The sequence below is a fragment of the Athene noctua genome, chromosome 1 (genome assembly GCF_965140245.1).
Source record: "Athene noctua chromosome 1, bAthNoc1.hap1.1, whole genome shotgun sequence".
NCBI classification, from domain to species: Eukaryota; Metazoa; Chordata; class Aves; order Strigiformes; family Strigidae; genus Athene; species Athene noctua.
In genome coordinates, this window is record NC_134037.1 from 117,183,960 (window position 1) to 117,205,815 (window position 21,856).

General features: G+C 55.0%; 2 protein-coding genes across 3 annotated transcripts; one reads left to right on the top strand and one right to left on the bottom strand.

The window, feature by feature from the left end:
* The first annotated feature begins 632 nt into the window (after window positions 1-632).
* On the top strand, window positions 633-18,022 carry PEX6 (peroxisomal biogenesis factor 6). The gene is made up of 17 exons (XM_074900962.1): window positions 633-1,526; window positions 1,627-1,787; window positions 2,531-2,614; window positions 3,999-4,101; window positions 4,283-4,419; window positions 4,504-4,615; window positions 8,682-8,890; window positions 9,479-9,671; window positions 10,045-10,121; window positions 10,231-10,363; window positions 12,714-12,919; window positions 13,013-13,074; window positions 13,400-13,508; window positions 14,722-14,838; window positions 15,444-15,521; window positions 16,902-17,041; window positions 17,365-18,022. Exons 1-17 carry the CDS (start codon window positions 648-650, stop codon window positions 17,499-17,501), a joined length of 2,937 nt encoding a protein of 978 aa, XP_074757063.1. The 5' UTR covers window positions 633-647; the 3' UTR covers window positions 17,502-18,022.
* A 1,415-nt stretch (window positions 18,023-19,437) lies between these two features.
* On the bottom strand, window positions 19,438-21,762 carry GNMT (glycine N-methyltransferase). 2 transcript variants are annotated; one of them, XM_074901214.1, is made up of 6 exons: window positions 21,497-21,762; window positions 21,199-21,326; window positions 20,738-20,851; window positions 20,088-20,230; window positions 19,817-19,938; window positions 19,438-19,723 (listed from the first exon to the last, which is right to left on the bottom strand). In XM_074901214.1, exons 1-6 carry the CDS (start codon window positions 21,700-21,702, stop codon window positions 19,552-19,554), a joined length of 885 nt encoding a protein of 294 aa, XP_074757315.1. In that variant the 5' UTR covers window positions 21,703-21,762; the 3' UTR covers window positions 19,438-19,551. The 2 variants fall into 2 exon arrangements, with proteins under 2 accessions (XP_074757315.1, XP_074757392.1); XM_074901291.1 differs by having other exon boundaries at window positions 20,088-20,187; window positions 20,731-20,851.
* Between the last annotated feature and the right edge of the window lie 94 nt (window positions 21,763-21,856).

Genomic DNA, 21,856 nt, shown 5'->3' on the forward strand with positions numbered 1-21,856 from the left:
GCCTCATTTATGCACAATCATTCTTCTAACCTAAAGGACAGTTTACATTTTTGCTGACCACCAATTCTTTACTCCCACATGAAGCAAGTGCACGTATTTAGCCCGCAAAATCTCACCAAGTTGGCACTGGCGAGGGCAACCTGTTCTGCTCTGGGTGCGTGCCGTTTCCCTCTTATTCCAGGTTCTGCTGGTGCGAGGCTCGGGGAGGGCAGAGCCAAGGCCTTACCCACCTTTTGGGCCCAGCCCCGCTCTTTCCCACTTTCCACAGCCTCTGGCTGCGGTCCCGCGGGAGCCTGAGGAGGACGGGGCCGGTGCCGCCGCGCTACCCTGCGCACAGGCCGCCAGCCCTCAGCAGGCGAGGTGCCGTTGCTGGCGGCGTCGCCGCAGCAGGGGCGGGCGCGGCCCGGAGCTGCCGCCGCCGCCAGCGCCGCTCGAAGCGGGGCCGCGCCGGGGCGCTGCTGAGGGAACGCGCCCGCTCCGACACCCGCTCCGCCGCCCCTGGCCCCAGCGCCGCTCTATGGTCTGGGCGGAGCGTGAGGCAGACGGCGGGCCGCTCCGGGCCTGCGCGCCGCGCCCTCTCTAGCCGCGCGGCTCTGCGGTGGCGGGGCGGGGCCGGCCCGTTCCGCCCCGCTCGGTGCTGCGGTTCTATGGCGGTGGCGGTGTTGCGGCCGCTGGACGCCCCGCCGGCCGAGCTGGCGCCGGCCACGGCGCTGCTGCTGGCGCCGCCGCCGCTGTGCGCGGCGCTGCGCGGGCGGGGCGGCGGGCTGGTGCTGGCGGTGCGGCCGGCGGGGCGCGGCGGGGCGCAGGCCGTGCTGCTGAGCGCCGTGGCGCTGGAGGCGGGCGGGCGGCGGGGCGCGGAGCTGTGGCTGCGCGGGGCCCTGCTCCGGCGGCTGGGGCTGGCGGCCGGCCGGCGGGTGGCCGTGTGGCCGGTGCGCCGCCCGCCGGCGCTGGCCTGGGTGCTGCTGGGGGCGGCGGGGCGGGCGGGGCGGCCGGCGGGCGGCGCGGTGCTAGTGCGGCGGGGCGAGGCGCTGCCGGGGCCGGGCCCGGGGCCGGGCCCGCTGGTGCTGGAGGCGCGGCCGGCGCTCCAGGGGTTGCTGGGCAACGGCACGCGCACCGCCCTCGCGCCCCCGCCGCCGCCGCCGCGCGAGCCCGCGGCCGGCGGCGCCCCTTACCGGCGCCCCGCCGCGCCGCCCCTCGTCTCCCGCTTTGCCGCCGCCGGGCCCGGGGCAGCGGGAGCGGCGGCGCGGCTGAGGGCGGCCCCGGCCGGCGGGGCGGGCGGCGGGGCGGAGGTGTGGGTGAGCCGGCGCGGGCTGCTGGCGCTGGGGCTCTTCCAGGGGGAGTGGGTGCGGGTGGGCGCCGAGGGGGCGGCCCGAGAGCACCTGGCGGCGCTGCTGGCCCGCCCGCCGCCCTGGGAGTACCCGCGGGCCGCCCGCCGCGGCCCAGCAGACGGGGCCGCACTGCTGGCTCCGGCCCTGGCCTTCAACCTGGGCTGCGACCCCGCCGCCGCCGTACACCTCCGCCTGCGGGTGAGCCGGGGCCGGGCCCAGCGCGCCCGGGAGATGCGGAGGCCTCTGGGGTCGGGGGGGCGGCCGCGGGGTCTCACGGGGCGCCCTTTCGCCTCCGCAGAGGTACGAGAGGTCCGGTGCCGCGGATGGCAAAGGCAGTCGGTCTGTGCTCTCCGTGCCTCCCTTCGCCAAGGAGCTGCACCTGGAGATTGTCTGCTCGCCAGCCTACAGCGCCCGTGGAGGATACGACCAGGTCCTCTACAAGCACTTTGAAATGCCCCGGTGAGCTGCGTGGGGAGGAATCGCGCTTCTGCTCGTGGGGTGTATGCGTGAGCTGCGCCCTTGCTCCCTGCTTCTGTCACCCGGATCTGATACGCGCTCGTGATGTGCGTAATCAGCTCCTTAGTGCAGATGCTGAGCAGTCTTAGCATATTCACTTGAACCGTCTTCTCCTCGAGAGTGAGAGAATTTCAGGACTTGCACACAGCGCCTCTTGTCCTGTCCTTCAGAAGCCATCTTCAGGTCTCCTTCCTCATGATCTACCATCCCATGCTGAGGGCTCCCAGGTGCTGCCCACAGGCCTCCGTTCTGAGCCATGTCCATAACGCCAATTTTCAGCTTTGAATGAAGTTGTGTAATCAGGAGACTGGATGTGTTGCCTTTCACTCTTATGACACCGGCCCCCAAGCCTCTTTCATTCGGGAGCTGAGGCTTTCTGTTGGAATTATACTCAGCTGTTCCTGGGATAAGGCGGCTATTTTGTCTGGAAGAGATGCTCTTTAATGGCATTCATCTTCTGTACCATTCCCACAAGGTTCCCCATAGTAGTCTGGATATGCCTACTTGCATCCAGTGCATGCTAAATCTTTAAGTGGCTATTTATAGTTTTATTTACAGGAAAATGAGGTGATATGAATATAGCTATGTTCTTTTTGTAAAAATGCATGTGATATGGGACAGGGAGGACTCATGACCAGAAAGATTTACTCTCTTTCACTGGTGAAATTCCCTGGTTGTTTTTGTAGGCTTGTCCAGGAGAGAGACATCCTATGTGTTCCAACATTTGGATATGCTGAGTTTTTAGAAGTAAATGCAAACAAATTCCTAAGGTAAGTGGCAATAAACTGGCTCTATTACATGTGTACTGCAAGAGAAAAGATACTTTTCCACTGCTGATTCTCTTGGAACAAGACAGTTTATTCTATTCTGATCTGTCCTTGGAGTTTAGGGTTTATCTGCCTCAGTTTAGGGGGAAGAGGGAGTCGTTTTTGTTGGATTATGGAGGGCTGCAGCTAGGAGGGAGGTCTCCCTTAGCTCATTGAGGAAAAATAGTCATGGATGGAAGAAAGGAAAAAGAAAAACTGATGGGAAAAAAAGAAAGAAGGAAGGGGTGGCCTGAGGACTGCCAGTGCCACATAAAGAAAGTAAAGTGGAAGTTGGGTTTGTCAACTTGTGATGGACAGCAAAGTGTGAATATAAGCCCTTACAGTTCTTGTTAGAATAACTTTCTGTTTGGCCACCAGTTCTGCCTTTCTTGGTTTTGCTTGTACGGCTTTGAAACCATTCTGTGCTAAATGAGAGAAAGTCACCTTTGTACCGGAGTAGGGGTGCTTGCAGTGGGATTTGGCTGGTGCTAATAAAAGTGCTTCAACTGTGTCATAGAGGGAACCGCCACAGGTAACTGAGGTGTGTGATGCAAAGAATTGCCTTGGATCGTTCATGCAGGATACACCAGCAGCACGTTGTAATACTGCTCAGGTCTGCTATGTATTTTAAAATGTAATAGTTTTATAGCACCACTACACTGAGTGTTTTCTAGGCTGTTTCTCAGAGGGAGGCAGGATCATAGGAGGCACAAATCCTCATTTGTGGAAGTTTTTGTTATATATTAGCCATGTGGCAAGCCAGAGAAGAGGGCAGATTTCATGGGACCTAAAGAGCTTGGAACTGTGTTGGTGTGCAAATGGTACAATTATTCAGAGGGTGGAGAGAATCCTGGAGGAAACCTCTGCAGATCCCTTAATCTGTCCAGTGGGATATCAAACGTAGGAAGAAGCATTTGTTCGTGTGAGGTGTCCAGGGCAGGATACTTGTAAGGCTCTCATGGTATTTGGGCGAGTCCTAGTCTGCAGCCTAGAGGACTCTGCGCTGTAAGATTTTTATACGCTGCAGGTGAATCTCTGCGGAGATGTAGTGAAGGAAGCCGTGGTAGAAAAGAGAATGTCTTTAGCTCTTAGACAGATGAAATAAGGTTAGCACAGTCGTACTTGTGGACTGAAGCCACCATCAGAAGCTGTAGCTGTTGACAGTCCTGTTGGTCTGTCTGGCTAGGCAGCACAGCAGGGTCCATAAAGGATCCGCATGGGTCCCAGGAGAGGACAAGAGTATCTCTGCTTACTCGTGCCTTTCAGCTGTCTTCTCGCTTGACAACTGTATTGTTCCTGCCTTCAGGATCTTGTCTCAGCACTTTAGACTGCTTGTTTTTTCCCTTAGGTGGCCAGAGCTTTACTTCAAAGTGAGGAAGATTTTAGGCAAGGTGGAAGGCGAGCAGTCTGAGGGTTACCTGGTGGACACCCAGAACACCTCTCTCTATCTGGTAAGACATCAGTGGAGAGCAGGGACTGCTCACAGGAGATCTGAGGCTGAGGTTGCGCTGTGGATGATGAAGGTGCCTGTGGAGGCTTGTGTCTCCTGCCATTGAAAAACAGCATTTTGGGACAGACTTTGTCACTTGGTACTTGTCTTTTCCACAGAGTTCTATTTTCCCTTCCTCACAGGTGGGTTCAACAAACAGCGCTGTTCCATCTGCCCCAGCCTATAACAGCCATGAGTTCTGGAGCAGTTTGTCTCCTGCTGGACTTTCTGATGTCGTGAAGCAGCTCTGTGATGCTCTTCGGCCTCACCTGAACAGTTGGTGAGTTAGAATTCCTTCTAGCAAGCCCCGGGAGAGCTGGCACCCTGCTCCCTAGTTACTGGAAGAGCTGCCTCTGTGTTACAGGGCAAGTGCACTGAGCGGGGCTGGCAGCGTTCTTCTCTCTGGGCCAAGCGGCAGTGGGAAACTGATGGCTGTCAGAGCTGTGTGTAGCTGCCTCAACCTCCACCTCTTCAAGGTAATGCCTCCTGTGGGCGGTTGACTGGTGGATTTACAACATAGAATTATGGAAATGTTCTTTTTTTAGCCATACCAACACCCTTGCTGCAACTGTGACAGGAGCCTGTCCAAAAGCTGCCTCCTGTGTGCACATGCAGACAGAAGGAGTCAGAGTCTGCTGAGTTTAGCAGCTCGTTCTGGAGCAGATTACAATTGCTGGTGGGCAGAACCTCAGAGCAACCCTTTGAATCAGCCTAAAGGACTGTCTAGCCCCCCCTGGTCCATGTCTGAGACTGGCCAGATGCTCAGGAAGAGAATGTAAGCCTGAAGGGATGTTTCCTCGGCATGTACCCTCCAGTGCTCCAGAATCAGTAATTTAGAGATCTCTTGGCCCAGGGTGTGTGTTTGTACCTTTCTGTACTGACTTTTGCCATCAATGTTGTCATTCTGACATACTTTACAGATACTGCAATATACAGTTGTATTTCAGCAGACTAACTTCCTATCATTTTATAGGGCATTGATTTGATACTGCCACCCTCTGGGGTATAGTAACTAAAATAACCTGGGAGAAATTGGAGAGGTGCTGAGGGCAGGAATTGCAGTGGCAATGTGTGTTTTGAGTTGTCCCTGCATAGGCTGGGCAAAAGGCATGTTGGAAGGTGAGGCAGAGATGATGCTGAGATCTTCTCTAGCTGGGTGGGAAGCCTCGAAAAGAATTTCAGCCCTTGGTTTGATAAAAGCATGTGTTCAAAATCTTGTGGCCTGTAGAAGAGCTGCCCTGTAACTGTGTTCACATTTCACTACCCCACTCACCTCCTGACAAGAGCAAAAAAGCCCCCAAATATTCCATAGCAGTGCTTGGCTTCTGGAAGGGGAACATCATCAAAATGAAGTTTCTTTATAAAGAAATGATAAGGAAATGTTACATCTGCTGTGGAGGTGAATGGGGGACACTAATGCCACAACATGAGGCCATTGCATAGATCATATTGGGATGGGCTTGAGAAAAGTAAGTGGGAGACAAAACAGTTGAACAGCAGGTAAAGGGTAGTTGCTAAAGATTCTTCAAGGGGCACAAACCTGTAGCAGGTTAGGGTGGTGGATAGAGTTACCACACTCTGGGATGACTTCCCTACTTGTGAAGAATCCATGTAGTTTTTGCCATGGGAAATACTGTCCCGTAAACCTTCAGAAAGTTACTTGAAGGTGTTAGCAAGCATGTGAGGAAGGTAACTTGACAAACACAGTCTACCTGGGTTTTGAAAAGGCTCTGTGGGAAACCTGAGTAGCAGTGGGATGTGAGTGAAGGTCCTGGCATGGATAAAGTGCTGGTTAAAGGTTGGGAACAGGATGGGAATAGTTGATGAGTCTTCACAATCAGCAGCAGAGCTCTGCAGGCACTGGGAGCTCAGAAATGGCATGGAAAGGTGTGAACAGTGATGTGATGGCTTGTTGATAATTAAGTTACTAAAGCTAAGAGAAAAATGTGACAGACTGTCCTTGGACTAGAGGAGATCTTTAAATGAGACCAAGTGACTGAGCAGTAAAATGGCGGGTAAAATTCACTATAGTGGGTTTTACATGGGAAATTATATATTTCAAGCTGACTATCACCAGTCAGTATCAATAATGTGGTTTTATGTCAGTGGCTCCATGAAAATTTGGTCTCTGTTCTCCATATACGTCAAAAATCAGATCATATTTTAGGAAACAAACTTGAGAGTAGGTGCTGCTGCTGTGCAGATCTGTGTCTTGCCACAGCTTGAATATCGTGTGCAGTTGTGGTCTCCCCATTGCAAAAGCTTAAAGCTGAACTGGAAAAAATCAGAGTAGGACACTGAGGAAGATCAGGGGTCTAGACCAGTTTCTGTGTGGTGAACAGCTGAACAGGCTCCTCAGCTTGAAAAATAGAGAACTTAGGGAGAGTTTGATGGTGGTTGGCAGAGAGTGGAAGGTGTGTACTTTTCTCTGTGCCAGCATGAGGCCCGGGGCTGACAGGTGAAGCTAGCAAGAGCAGGTAAGCTAAAGGAGATTATTCTTTCTCTAGTATTTGGAGGAGCAATCTACTGTTACGAAACCACGACTAGGAAAATCCCTTTTGGTGGGAATGGTAGGTGCCTGGAAGAGTACTGAGAGGACAGGGTTACATGTGCTTATTCTGATCTTACTCTGTCTTCAGCAGCCACTTATGGCTCTGCTTGAAGACAAAATAGCAGGCTAAATGGACTCTTGGTCTGAACCACTACAGCTGTTCCTATGTTCTTACAGCTGTGGCTGTCCTGGATAAGCTTCACAGCCAAAATGAGGTCTAGCTTCTGTCTCTGTCCAGCACTGGAGTTTCTGGGCACCAAGGCAGTCTTCATGGACTTGTTAAAAATACTCTTTTCCCTCTGCACACTCCTTTTGTTCACCCTGATAGCCTGGATGTATCCTGCAAATTCTTTACTCTCCTTGAATCTGTAGAGTTATGTTTGCAGAAGTGAGAGGATTGGAAATCACACAGTGACTTTTCTAGAAGAGTTTGAAACTCTGAAAGGACTTGGAAGAAGAAGAAAGATGGAAAGAAGAGAGTTGGAAGGTTCCTTTTTGTGAAGGAAAACAGACTTGCTCCTTTTTTGTGGGAATTTTTAAAGTAAACTCAGAGAAAACAAAATAAGCATTTTGGATACTTGGGTTTTCTTCTTCTATTTAGAAGTTGAGTCCTGTTAAGTTGACATTACTCTCTTTAACTGTTCTTTTCTACCCAAGTAAAGCCCTAACAGTGGGTCAGTGGGGGAGGTAAATACAGCCTTGGCCAGCTGCTGTGCAGCTCATCTTCTGGACACGATCCTTAGTGGTGCTGAGCTCTTACCCTTCTGCAGATGCGTCATAGCTCTTGAGATCCAGTACAAGATTGTGGAGGCTTCACAGTACCTTCAGGTCCATGTATAGGATGTGTCTGGGAGCACTGTGGCACTGCCATGTCTGGGCAGGTGGCTTCAGGTTCTAGTGTGATGTGCAAGGCTATAGCTCTGATTCTGGCTCTGTGTGCTGCTTTTAAAGACTAACTAACACTATTGAAGACAGAGGTATTTGCTGTCCATCTTATTTTCCTAACCCAGCTTTTACGTTCTCCCCTCCTTTTCTCACTCACTGCAATGCTTACACTACGATTCCACCTTCTCTTCCTTTTCTGACTGTTCTGCCTGCTTTCCTACCAGGACATTCTTCCACATTGTAAAATCCACCACTTGATGATCAGCAGGTTTTTTGTCCTTTTTGCCCTTCTGTACTTGCATACAGACACTGCTGTTATTTGGCTGGTTTTGTCTGTAGTACACAGAGCACAGGAACTTCTCTGCTCTGCATCCCCGTTGTTACCCTTTATGTCAGCTCTTGAGACGTTCTCCCTGCTCCAAGCTACCCTTTCTGAGTAGGAGGCCCAGGGAATCCCAGAGATAGTTTGGCTCTCCCTGCACAACCTTGCAGCACCAGGAGGCAGCACTGCCTGTGTCCAGCAGCATTTAAGCTGCTGTTCAAGGCTCACTAGTCACCTTTCCTTTTTGGATGACTTCATCAAGTGTTTGCTTTGTAAACAGTGTCTGGGCCTCTAGCCACCTCTAACTTCCACCTCTCTGCCTCACCCCCCAACCTTCTCCCTTCCTCTTGCACTTTGAGCCTGTGCAGCGCTAGGTTGAAGAATTTCCTGAGCCTCCCGCTCCATTCTTCGCACTGTTCCTCCAAGACATCTTGTTCTCCCTGTCTTGGCCTTTTCCATGGCTCTGCAGCTTAGGTTGCTGGGCCATGACATCCACTCTGTCAACTTCTCTGGTCCCATGGCCTCATCTTTTTCAGACAACACACTCTTTCCCCGCTCACCTCCCACAGAGAAACAAGAAACAGCCATTTTTCCATGCCAGAGAGGCCTGAATGTGACTATTTTGAATATGCTCTGAATGTTTCTCTGGGAAGAATCCATTTAGGTGTCCTTTCAGCTGTGAATTGCCCGTGGAAAGCTTTGTGAAAGTGAACATTGTCCTGGGTCTCCCAGCTGTCCATGTTGCAACTGCTGCAGACTGTGTATTGTGTGGTCTGTCTTGCAGGTTGATTGCGTCAGTTTGTGCAGTGACACCAGTGGGGCCACAGAGGAGAAAGTACAGATGGCCTTTACCCAGGCCCAGCAGTATCATCCGTGTGTGCTCCTGCTGAAAGACATCGAGGTTCTTGGCAGAGACCGGGACAGGCTAGGAGAGGATGCCAGGGTCATCGCCACTCTGAGACATCTGCTTCTGGACAGAGACTCAGCGCTGAGGTAGGGACCCTGCATGTTTGCTGTGGGCATCTGAGGTGATTGTTTGCTTCTGCCATTCCTAGGGCAGCAGTCACCGTTACATCAAGGTGACTGATTGCTAACATGCCCTGTTTTATTTTTAATCTGATGGAGTGTCTCCAAGACTTGCTTTGTTTACTTCAGAGGGACCTTGTTCTTCCAGATTAGTGGGAGAGGGAATCGGGAAGCTTTGTTGCCTGAAACTGGTTTCTGAGTTGTTCAGATGAGCAAACCCAGCATGTTTGCTGTGAAGCATGCCAAGGGCTGCAGGGACCCCAGAAGGGAGCTGGACCCTGGGAGTATTTTGAGGCTGGTGACAAGTACCAGGGTGCAGGGAGGGAGACATCAAATGATGAAATAAGATGTGGCTTGAAGGGCCTTGACTTGGAGACAGAGCTCCCAAAGCATTTCAAGAGCAAGCCAGAGGAGAGTGGTTATACTTGGCCAGTATGTGTGCATTTCTCGGAGCCAAGGTTAGGTATTGGAGAATGACTTGGTGTATGTGATGGCATTGTAAGAGGGAAGCTTCCATAATGCTGAGAGCATGCACTGTCCCCCTTTTCTCAACAGCCACCCTGTCCTGGTGATCGGCACAACCTGCAAGCCCCAGGATATTCCTACGGATGTGCAGACTGCCTTCCTTCACGAGGTGAAAATTGAAGCCCCTTCAGAAGAGCAGAGAAAGTCGATGCTGAGCATGCTGACTGCCAGTCTACCTCTGGGCAAAGAAGTGAGCCTATCCAAGCTGGCCCGCAGGACTGCAGTGAGTGAAACCACAGCAGCATGTAGAGATGGGCAGGCCAGGAGTGCTGGGCCAACCTCCCTGCCCATGGAGAAAGGGGGCAATTCCCACAGCCCAGTCAACTTCTGCAGTGGTTAACTCTGCTCCTCAGACATCAGTTTTGGCTGCAGATTTCTAGTACCTAAGGATTGCACACCTTTTGCAGAGGTATAGGCTGATGCTCAGCTCTGCTAGAAGACAGAGGCAGTAGGAAAAAAATAAGCTAGAGCTTTTAACCAGAGCACAGAACCTCAAAGAACAACTCTGCAAGGAATTTTTCCCCATATGCTTTTTATGGCCTAGCTGAAGCTGTGGTTAGAGACTGAACTGGTGCTGTTTGTTTCTGCATTCACAGGGTTTCGTGCTGGGAGATTTCTGCGCCTTGTTGTCCTACAGCAGCCAGGCTGCTTGTACCCGCATCCAGGCCTTGAGGTAGCACAGGCAACAGGGCAGGAGGCGGGGGAGGGCAGGGACTGCAGCCAGCCTGATAATGCCAGGACTGGGACAGAGCCTGAGTCCTTCCCTTCTTTTTCCTCACCAGTTTTCCAGGCGGACTGAGCGAAGAAGTGGAGAGAGATTTTTGCACTGCTGGGTTCCCAGTACTCGAGGAGGATTTTAGTGTTGCGCTGGACCAGCTGCACAATGCCCACTCAAAGGCAGTGGGAGCTCCAAAGGTAGGACTGGGACAGAGGAAGAGGAATTGATCCTCTAGAGCTGTATGGCTCAAGATAACCTCTCACAGACCTTGCAGACAGGGCTGTGCTCTGGCACGTCACTTCCTGCGGTGTCCTTCCACATATTCCCCCAGCCTTGGGTGGGAAACAGTCCCAGTGTGGGCTTTCCCCCACTAGTGCTTTTTGCCTTCTTGGCTTTGAATTTGGTCAGGGAAGCCCTTGCCGCTCAATTGGCTAGTGCCACAGGGGTGCCAGCTGAGCAACTCAGCCTTCCAAGAGGCAAAGGCAGCTGCAGGCTGGCTGCCTGCTGAGATCTCTCCAGCCACCTGGCATATGGGAACAGAATGGCACAAGCTGGTGAGGAAGTTTCCCCACATGTGTGAGAAGCCTTATATTTGATCCCTGATTTGGACACTGCTCAAGCTGGCATGGGCTTTTCTGACAGCCAGACAGTTTGAAGAACATGGGGGTTCTTCAGGGAAAGGGACATTGAGTGTCATAGAAAACCAGCACAGTCAGCTTCTTGGGAGGGGCATGATCTGCCTCTGGCAGCTCCGCACCCATGGAAACAGTGTTTGGGGTGACTGTTTACTGGGTAACGTGGTGTTAGGACCAAGCAAAGTGATCAGAAACTCTTCTCCATGCCCTCAAGTGGAATGATTGAACTCAGCATAGGACAGGAAACATTGGCCTTGGAGCAGTTATTCTGGCACCTTCCCTAGGTGCCCACTTGCAGTCCTGCCCTAGCAGGTGATGACACTTGCTGGTGTCATCATCCAGGAGCTACTCTGGGACTTAATTAATTCATAAATTCACTAGAGACTGCAATGAGTTCTGCTTTGAGGCCTTTGCCAAGTTTGCTATAAGACAAATAATAACCATAGAGCGTGCTTGTCAGCAAGCTGTGTGAATGGGAGCTGATTTTGTTTGTATTTTATATCCCTTATCAATTTCTTAGTAATTGGCCGTGGTTCAGAAAGCCCATTTGCAGACCTGGATACTCTCAACATACATAACTTCTAATTCCTCACTTGCCTTTCTGGTTAGTCACACATTTGTTTGCAGTTACAGCTTGAGCCTCCTAGAGAGAATTAATTTCAAATCTCGCGTTGTTAGCAGTGTCTGCAGCATGTCCAAGACTTATGAAAACCTTGCTGCAGTTTTCCAGCTCCTGTGCTAATGTCTATAGAACTTAATCAGCACTGAAGAAGGAGGGCCTGGGACCTTTTGCTTTAAAAGATTTTTTTTTTTTTTTTTTTTCTGGAAATTCTTATCTTGTCTGACCTGATTTTCCTGGTGGACTTGCTGGACAGCTGGAGAAATAGCATGAGATAACATCATCTCAAGTGAAGGAAGGAGAGCCAAATTGGCTGAGGAGGGAAAGAATTTTGCTCTAGCCTATTTTTAAACTCCCTGTTTGCGCTGGCACCTGTTCCCCACACAGCCAGCAGCTGGGGGGAAGTGATCTGGGGCTTTGGTTTCTCTGTGCATTCCCCAGAGAGCTGCTCTGACTCCCAGGATGATCTGTCATGCAGACTGTGGCATTCCTTCTATTTCTAAAGCTCTGAGCAGAGCAGCAGCATCCTCCCAAGATTGTTTTGCTCAGCATAAAATAGTGAAAGTGCCATGGCTCACCCCTCTCAATTTTGCTGTCTTTCCTCTCTTTGCAATGATCCCTTGCGTGTTTGCAGTTGACCCCATCCCTATCTATTTCTTATAAGCATCTGTGGACTTTGTTCTTGCATCCTTCCTTTCAAAAGTAGCTAGCTTTCTGTACAGTGTCCTCCAGGACATCTGTGTCTCACATCCTCCTTCACACAACAGAGGTTCTAGTCACTGGGGTTTCGTTGCTCTGGTATGAAGCCCTTGGACAATCTCACCACCCTGGGGACAAGGTGCCCTGAACACAGGTAGCTCCAGGTTTTGGTTTGGGTTTTTTATTTTTGTTTTGACATTCCCTCGTGTCCCAGCGGCTGTCTGCAGCAGGGCTCTCTCCCCACGAGCTGCAGGCAACCCTGGCAGTTACTTTCCCTGGGATATTTTTGCCAACAGGTGATAGGAGGCACGACAGAGGACTGGAGACAGGCAGCATGCTGCAAGCACGGCTTGCCTGGGGACATGTGCAGTTTGTTTTCGCCATTGCAAGGCTCGGGAAAGCTGAAGTGTGGATGCTGGGTGATCCCACAGCCGGGATGGCTGGGCGGTGCAGTGCGGGGCTGACTTGCTGCGTCACCAGATGCAGCCGACAGCACAAGGGGCTGATGACTAGCACACCACTGGAGCAAGAGCTGCCCAGGCATGCTCGGGGCTCAGGAAGAAGTGCTGACAGGGACTCTCCCTCTCTTGGCAGATCCCCTCTGTGTCCTGGCAGGATGTTGGTGGGCTACAGGAGGTGAAGAAGGAGATCCTGGACACTATCCAGTTGCCCCTGGAGCATCCTGAGCTGCTGTCACTGGGTTTGTGCCGCTCTGGTCTGCTGCTGTATGGGCCTCCAGGGACAGGGAAGACCTTGCTGGCAAAAGCTGTGGCAACCACATGTGCCATGACGTTCCTTAGGTGAAGAGTGGGGGGGTCACACAATGGGACTGACATTCTCCTGGCAGTGGATAGGCATCCTCTGACTGGCTCCCTTTTCTCTCTGCCCTGCAGTGTGAAAGGGCCAGAGCTCATCAACATGTACGTTGGGCAAAGTGAGGAGAACGTGCGTAATGGTGAGGAGATAGATCCTGCTCCTGCATGTGGGAAGATGGGGCTTTTCTGTGGTGCTGGGGGGAAGGAGGTAGTGCTTAAACCCCTCTTCCCAACTCCCAACCACAGCTGTCAGCAGTGGCATGAACCCAACTGTCTGTTCCCTGCCTTGCTGCAGCTTCTGCTCCTGTCGCTCTTGTCCCTGGTGTTCCTGGTAGGACAGCAGACCCTCAAAGACAGCTGAGCCTCGGGGCCCATCGTGCTGGGTGCTGCTGGTGATGTAGCAGGTCCTGTTGCTGTTGACTGCTCCTTCAGGTCTTTCTCACCTTCTGTGCTGTCTCCTCCCAGTGTTTGCCAGAGCCAGGGCAGCTGCTCCTTGCATTATTTTCTTTGATGAACTGGATTCCCTGGCCCCCAGTCGTGGGCGGAGTGGAGATTCAGGGGGTGTCATGGACAGGTGAGTGAGCACCCTGCATCCTTGAGACCAGCATACCTGCCTCAGCTGGGGGGATGCACAGGACTGCCCTGCAAGGCAGACTCCATTCCAGCTCTTCTCTACTTTTTCCCTCCCTGCTCCCTTCAGGTCCTCTGCATGGCCTGTCTCCTCTCTCTGGACATGAGTGCTGCTGTTTGCATTGCCACAGATTCCTGATTGCCCAAGCTTGTTGTGCAAACATTTGGTTAAAACAGAGTTTCCTCCAGCTGCTTCTGTGGCTGCCAACTGCTCCCTTTGGCCTCTCCAAGGTCATCCTTCACACCACTGCCGTGCTCTCTTCCTATTAGCTGCGTTTCCCTGTGGTGGGAAGCCTTTCAGCTGCCTCTGGTAGAAGCAAAATATGTATAGCTTGGAGATAACCAGAAACAGGGTTATTTTCCCCAGACCTCTTCTGCTGAGCTTATAGTCCCCAACTAATCTTCCTCTCCATCTGTGAGGGGTTCTGCAGAATTTTCCAGTGACACCATGTGCCCCTGGCAACCATCTTCACGCGCTCAAGCCAGCAGTTAAGTTTGAGGCTGGATTTGGTGTCCACTGGTCATCTCAGCTGATTCCAGAACCTGGTGGATATATCCCTGTTTCAGGAGGTCTGCGCAGCCGTGAAATACTGTGCTGCCAGACCAGGTTAAGCCCCGTGGCTGCGGAACTAGATCTGCTGTGTGTGCTGTTCACTACCCTGAGGACTGGTTGGCAGAGTCACTCTCCTGCCAGGGGTACCCGGCCTGGACTGACAGGGCAGTCTTGCTGCTGAACTTGCTGGGCAGTACCATGTAGCAGGGAGAGTTAGGACCAGCCAGCACATCTGAGCGGGGAACCTGAACCACAGCCATGTGTGCCTGCCTGTGTTTGGTCTGTGTTGCCAGTGTCTGACAGCAAGTATAAGCATGTGTGGCCATCGTGGAAGGGTTCAGAGCCAAGCATAGTCCTGAAGGACTGTCTCAGTACCAGGGCTTTGCACTTATTTTGCAATGAGCCCACATGCCCACTAGCTGTGCTCAAACAGGGAAATCTGGGTAGTTGTGTCAGGGCTCTTCAGGGAGAGAAATACGAGCTGAAGTCCAAGACATGGACCTGCCTGTGGCCTCGCTTATTCCTCTTTTCATTTGGTGGCTGAGGGTGACAGTGGGTGACTTGCCAAGGTCTAGTTGTGAGCATCCTGTCTTGCTCCCTGCAGAGTTGTCTCGCAGCTCCTGGCTGAACTTGATGGCCTTCATTCCACCAGAGAGGTATTTGTCATTGGAGCTACCAACAGGCCTGATCTCCTGGACTCAGCTCTGCTCCGGCCAGGCAGGTATGTCACATCCTACCCTGACTCACTCCACAGTAGTTCCCTGGAGCTCCTCAGGCAGAGATGAGCTGGCATGATGTCCCCACATCCCCACCCCACAGAGACTGTTCCTAAGCCTCCTTGCCCTGGCTTGTGGAGATAGGAAGCCAAGAGGAGGCCAGTGCCTATGGCTGTAGCAGCAGCACAAGATACCATTGTTTATTATCTCTCACCACTCTGGTTATTGCCCCAGCAGCACAGCAGAACAAAAAGGGACCTACTGTGGCACTAAACTGGCAGGAAGAATTGGTCGCTCATGGCCTGTTCTGCGGAGCTGCCCTCTTGCCTGCGGCTTTTTCTCCATCCTGTGGCAGGACGTTGTATCTGCTGTTGTTGGACCTCACATGGTTCCTGTCAGCCCGTTTCTCCAGCCTGCCCCAGTCCCTCTGCAGAGTAGCCCTGCCCTCCAGCATATTGACTGTTTCTCCCCATAGCTTTGTATCATCCATGAACTTGGTAGCAAAAGGAGCTGCCCCAGGGTCGCCCTTCTGTTTCTGGTGCATGGGGCTGAGCACCAGTGGCAGGTTTGTCTTGGCCTGTTCTCGACTATCCGTTCTCTCTGCTGACAGGTTTGACAAGCTGGTCTATGTGGGCATAAACGAAGACCGGGAGTCACAGCTGCAGGTGCTGAGCGCCGTCACCAGGAAGTGAGTGACCCTGTGCTTTCGCAGCGGCCTTTCTGACATTGATGTGTAGTGTGCTCCAGCTTGGCTTCATGTCTGAGCCCTGGGGAGCACCTGAGTCACTGACCCACAGCTGGCAGGTAGGGGAAGAGGATGGGGCAGCTTCCCGAAGCAGAACCGGGGCTGGTTTTCCTACAAGCTGGGAGCTGCTCAGCTGGCTGTCCAAGTGGAGGGGTTGGTAGAGTTCTCCAGTCACCATACCCATGTGCTCTTCTCGAGCAGCTCGGCTGGATCCAAAGAGTGTTATGAGGCTGCAGCACAGCAATGTGACAGGACCTTCTCATTTCCTTTCTGCAGGAGTTCCCCAAGCATGTCTCCTGCTGTTTGCAGGTCCAAGGGTGAAAGCAGCTCCATTTGTCTCACTGCCTCTCCTCCTGTGACGCTGAGGGGTGTTCAGCCTGGGCTCTGACTGTCTTTCCAAATGCTGGTTATGTGGGATCATGAAGCAGCAGGGTTTGGCTGCTTCCACAGCTGCTCTGAGCTCCTGAGAGCTTCTCTGGAGGGAGAAAAGCAAGCCTTGCAATTCAGGTGCAGAGGTAGCCCCCATCACAGCTGGGTGAGAAGCTGTGAATCTCCCTCTGCAGGGACTTTTCTGTGATGGGTAGCTGTGATCCTGCTGCCTTTGAGGATAAGCTAGCAGGAGAGGTGAGAACATGGGCTGGCTGCGAGAGTCACAGAATCATTCCTGTTGGAAAAGACCCGTGGGATCATCAAGTACAAGCATCAGCCCTACTCTACAAGTTCTCCCTTACACCATAACCCCCAACGTCTAATCTAAATGACCCTTAAACACGTCTAGGGATGGTGACCACCACCTCCCTGGGCAGCCTATTCCACTGTCTGACCACTCTGTGAAAAAGTTTTTCCTAATGTCCAGTCCTTTCACACCATGTGGCTTGGCAGTCATGCCCTCCAGCATCATGCTGTTGTCAGTGCTGAGACAGGAGGCTCACTGTCTGCAGTGTGGCTCTGATGGCATGGTTTGGTGTTAGAGTGGTTTGTACTGTCTGTAATTAAACATGTTCTTATCCAGCCCTGGCTGTAGGCTGTTCCCAGGCATGTGGAGCACTTAATTTCTCTGATGGAGAACTCAAAGTTGCCTCTGATCCTACTTAGCAGGAGAGAGGACTTTGCAGTGTGGATGTTTCAAAGAGAAGTAACTGCATGGAAAAAACAAACCAACCAATCCCTTTGATTGTTTTTTGGAGCATGCAGAGCACAGTCCAGAAGGTGTTAAACATGGTGCTTCTGATTCCTCCTGCCCACTCACACTGGCTGCTGCCATGTCTCCCCTGGTCTGTTTTTTTCTGTGGCTTTTACACCTGCAGTTTTCTCTCTTGGCAGGTTTAAACTGGATCCTTGCGTGAATCTCACCACCATCCTAGAAAAATGCCCGGCTCAGCTGACAGGAGCAGACATCTACGCCCTGTGCTCAGACGCCATGATGTGTGCTGTCAAACGCAAGGTGGAATGGATCGAGGAAGGTAGGAGCCCAACCTCTACCTGTCCCACAGGCTGGCGGCCCAGTGCAGGGGCAGGGAGGAGAGTTACCACTACCGGTCACTGGGCTGGGCGGAAGAGCCTCAGTGCCTCAGGGACCACCTCTGAATGCTGGGCTCTGGGCTGCTGGTGGGCAGGCAGTTTCTGCAGATGTGGTCCTCTTCACCTCTGGTGCTTGGCCCCAGGGGGAAGGAGAGGGGCACAGGTTTTCCCTCCAGTCCCCAATGGCCGCAGAGGGGGCTGTTGGATCTTGCCAGCCGCCCTTGTGCTTGGTGCTCAGCCTTTTCCTGTTCTCTCTGTCATGCAGGGCTGGATACCGAGAGCTCTGCTCTGATCCTGACAATGGAAGACTTCCTGCAGGCTGCTGCGAGCTTGCAGCCATCAGTCTCTGAGCAGGAGCTGCTCAGGTACAGGCTCATCCAGCAGAAGCTTGCTGCCTGCTAATGCTCAGCAGAGCCGGGAGGAGTGATGGGGAGAGTGTGTTAAGGGGTGCGAGAGAACAGGTGCAAACAGGCACCCGCCTGCTCTTCTCGTCCTCTGGGCCTCCTTCCTTTGAGCTTGAGTAGAAGTGGCTGTGCAGTTTCTTGAGCCAAAGCCTGGTGGAAGCACTGCTCTGCTCAGCCAAGCTGGCGTTGAGTTCTGTAACACCCCCTCACATCTCAGGGAGCACTTTATGGGTGCCGGGAGCATATCGGGGTGACTTCCCTGTGGGGAGGAAGCTGAGTCTCATGGTTGTGAGCAATGTAGGAGTTTCCATGTGTGACAGAGCACTGGGGGAAACAAGGCCCAGACTGCTCCTGGCTTGGCGGCAAGAGTGGGGCTGGAGGCAGTTGCTTGTTGGGGTGGTCAGCCCCCGGTGAGGGGTGCTGGCTGCAGGGCAGCAGGACACGGCACTGCAGCTGCACCTGACCTAGGATCAACACGGTCTCTCAATAAATACAGTTTTTTGGCACTAGGCACTCATTGCCTGGCCACAGGTCTTTGCTTGACGGTGTCTGTGGGTTTGGGAAGGTCCCTGTGAGCCCCCAGGTGTGCTGGGTGTTGCAGAGAAACCATTGTCCTGCAGTTGGAGGGGGAAGCACACGTGTGAACCCAGCTGGGGCCACCCTTGTCCCTCAAAGGTTGGCAGAATGGCTAGAGCCCATGCTGGATGAGGAGGGGCTGAGGGAGGGGGTTTTGCTCAGCTGTGAGCTGAGCTGCCATGGGAGAGGGAGCCCAGTTCTTGGAGGCACAGGGGGCCAGAACAAGAGGCAATGGGAGCATATGGCAGCAAGGGAAATTCCCAGCAGATAGGAGGAAAAGCTTGTGATCGGGAGAGGGAGGGCTCGGCGTTGGAAATACTCAACACTTAGCTGGAGCCAGCCAGAGCTTCCCTGTCTGCACTAACTCGTGCCCTGTTGGCCCCGAAGTCCCATCTCACCCCTGCTAGAACTTCATGGCAGCTGCCAGCACCATCGTGCATGCCCTGCATCCCGGTTTTTGCAAAGGATGCTAAATAAATCCATGCTTGAGCCAGGTGTGGCAGCCAGCTGGCTGGCAGCTGCCTCTGCTGGGTCCCTGCAGCTGCCGGTGTGGGCAGCCCCACATTAAGCCAGGGGCCTGAGCGCACCCCAACCCGAGGGGCCGTCACTGCCAGACTTTGCCTGCCCCGAGACGGCTGGCAGCCACGTTCCTGAGCCAAGCATGGCTGTTGAGGACCGGGTTCCTGCTGTGCTCCTCCCCACAGGGCTGGTTCTCCAGCAGCTGCGGGTGTTTCATGCACGAAGACCCAGGTGCTGGGTGCCTCCAGCCCTGTTGCTCTGGCTCTGGCACCGGAGCGTGTTGAGGCAGAGCTGCCCCTGACCGCAACGCGCTGCTGGATCTGGCCACCACCTCTTCCCTAGGGCGGGCGAGGAGGAAGTTGCAGCCACAGCAAAGGCACTGGCGGGGTGTATGGAGCCTCCCCCTCCTGGGAACTGCGAGGGGGTCTGAGTACACCTGAATGGGGCTCAGGGGTGCCCAGAAAAGGGGTCAGCACCTAGCTAGGGGTGCAAGGGAGAAAAGGGGTAGCTATACACCCCTGTGAGAGGTGTTGCAGGGGGCTCAACCCAGGAGCCAGCCCCCCCCCCTTGCCTCTGCTTCAGAGGGAGCCCCAAACCTCACAACACAAGCATGACCAGCACCTGCAGCTGGGGACTTAAAACGGGGGGGGGGATTGAGGGGGGTGGGGACTCCACCACGGGGTATGCAGGCTGTGCCTGCACCTACCCCATGTTTCCCCCAGGCTGAGCACTTCCTTCCCTGGGAATCCTGAGGCAGCTGCTGCCATCCTCCTTGCCTGGTACCCTACCCATACACGGACACACAGACCACGGGCTCTGATAGCTTTCACAACTGCTCTTAATGAAGATAAGGGGGCTCCCAAGCAGCTCTCAGTGATGCGCCCAGCCCCCTGCTTGTCCCCAGAGCCACTTGCAGAGCTCTCAGCCACCGCAGTCCTGTCCCCGTGGCCCCCTCAGGCCGTCTTCTTCACGACGTGGATGAAGTAGCAGGGGACATGGGCCTGCCCCGGTGTGTAGGGCTGGAAGTCACCCAGGACGCTGTGCTGGCACTTCCCCTGGAAGGCACCTTTCAGCAGGGCTGTGAAGGCCTCCAGCCGGTGCGGGTAGTACGAGAGCCGAAACTTGCTGTGAGGAGGCAACAATGGTGAGGCAGGGGAGCAGCGGGGCACGGCGCCAGCTACATCCCTGGCTAGGAGCCACCCCTGTGGCCCTTCTCACCTCAGCTCCGGGGCTGCCCCTGCCTCGGTGGGGGGGACCTGCACCGTGTAGTCCAGGGTCACCATGTGCGCCTTGTTGTTCACCAGCAGCACCGAGGTGGTGATGTCCTTTGTCAAGTCACTCTGGGGACCACAGGAGGGCATCTGTGTCCTGCGGGGATGTGGTGGCCCCCAGCCTGGGCACAGCCCTGCTCCCTGCCCTGCCTGGCCCCCGTGGGTCCAGGGGGCTGGGGCAGAGGCACGGGATGGGGCAGGGTCTGCCAGCCACCCACCTTGTAGTAGATGTTCTTGCCAGGTGGCGCGCAGCCCGTGGCCAGGATGTGATCGTAGTTGCGGTGGTCGATAACCAGGACACCCCCGGGCCGCACCATGCTGGCAATGTTCCTCAGGGCCAGCTTGTGGTCACTCTGGTCACCTGGGGAGGAAACCATGGAGTCCCCAGGCACTGGCTGTACCCCACAGCACAGCCCACAGTGCCCCATCTCACCCATACACACACACACACACACACACACAAGAACTGCTCCCACCATTCCCTGCACACACACACCCCCCCTCACCCCCCCGATCCCAGACTCACTTTGGGGAACCCACAGCCCCACCCATTGGGTATGAGCTCAGGCATGTTCTCAGCCTCACTGGGGCAGAGCATGCCACATGGGGAACCCACCACCCTGCTTGTGGCACAAGTCTGGGTGTGTCTTCAGCCTTGCCAGAGATGCAACATCATAGATGCACACAGCTCCACCGCCACCACGGGACCCCATGGCCCCGCTCCTGCCACAAACTCAGCCTCCCTGGACACGAGCAACTCCACCGCGTGTAATCCACTGCCCCACTCATGGCATGAGTGTTCAGTCTGCTGGGAGATGCTGTGTCTATTGCATAGGTACTCCCCGGCCTCCTGACCCCCACACCCCACCTTTGAAGTCAGGCAGGTGCGCAAAGGAGTTGCCCAGGCAGATGACTGCGTCAAACCCATCCCCTGGTTTCTCCAGGTCCTTCTCCAGGGTGAGCCAGTTGGCCTCCTCGATGACTGCAGCACAGGGGAACAGATGAGGGCAGGGACAGCCTACCTACCCAGCAACCTCCCCTGCACGCAAGCCCACCCCACCCCACCATCCCCCAGCCCTTCCTTGGCCCCAGCAAGTGCTGGCTCTGGCCTGGGGCCAGCAGGCAGGCAAAGGCCATGGCCTGGGTTTGCTGAGCAGCTGGCACCAGCAGGTCTCTGCCAGTCCTGGCAGCAAGGCCACCGACACCCACGTGAGGGGCCCGAGCACCACGGGCTGCCGCGGGAGGGGTTTAGGGCAGAGGCTCCCCCTCCAGCGCCGGGGTGGGGTGTTGGCGTCTGCATGCCCCTCCCGGCCCCCCATGGCCCCGCACCCCATCGGTCGAAGGGCTCCTCCTTGCGCCGCTCCCAGCGTTCCTTCAGCGCATACTTGAGCATCTTGTCGCTGGCGTCGACGCTGGTCACCTGGAAGCCCTCCTCGAGCAGCATGATGGAGTCCACCCTGGGGACAGGGCTGTCAGTGGGGCCCGGGGCAGCCGCGGGGGGTTGGGGAGGGGCGGGCGCTGGGGACGGCCGGGAGCGGCGGGGCCCAGGGTAGTCGGGGGTGGGGGGGGGGGGTGGTTGTACGGAGGGGTCCTGGGAGGCGGGCGGGCGCGGGGCGCGGTGCCTCACCCGGTGCCGCAGGCCACGTCGAGGACGGAGCGGCAGCGGTGCTGGCGGAGCAGCGCCAGGAGCCAGCTGCGGTACTCGGCCGTGCGGCCCCGCGTGTCCCCGATGTACAGCTGCCACACGCGGGCCGCCCGCCCGTCCGCATACTGGTCCGGCAGCCCCTCCGCCGCCACCCCCAGCGACCGCATTCGGTACACGCTGTCCACCATCCCACCGTCACGGCCACGGTCCCCGTCCGTGCCCCGGCCCCGCTGCGCCGCGCTCCCGCCGCCCCAACCCCGCCCCCCAACCCCGCCTCCAAACCCCCCAACCCCGCCCCCCCAGCCCTTCCAATCCCCGCTGCCGCCGGCCGCCCCGCCCCGC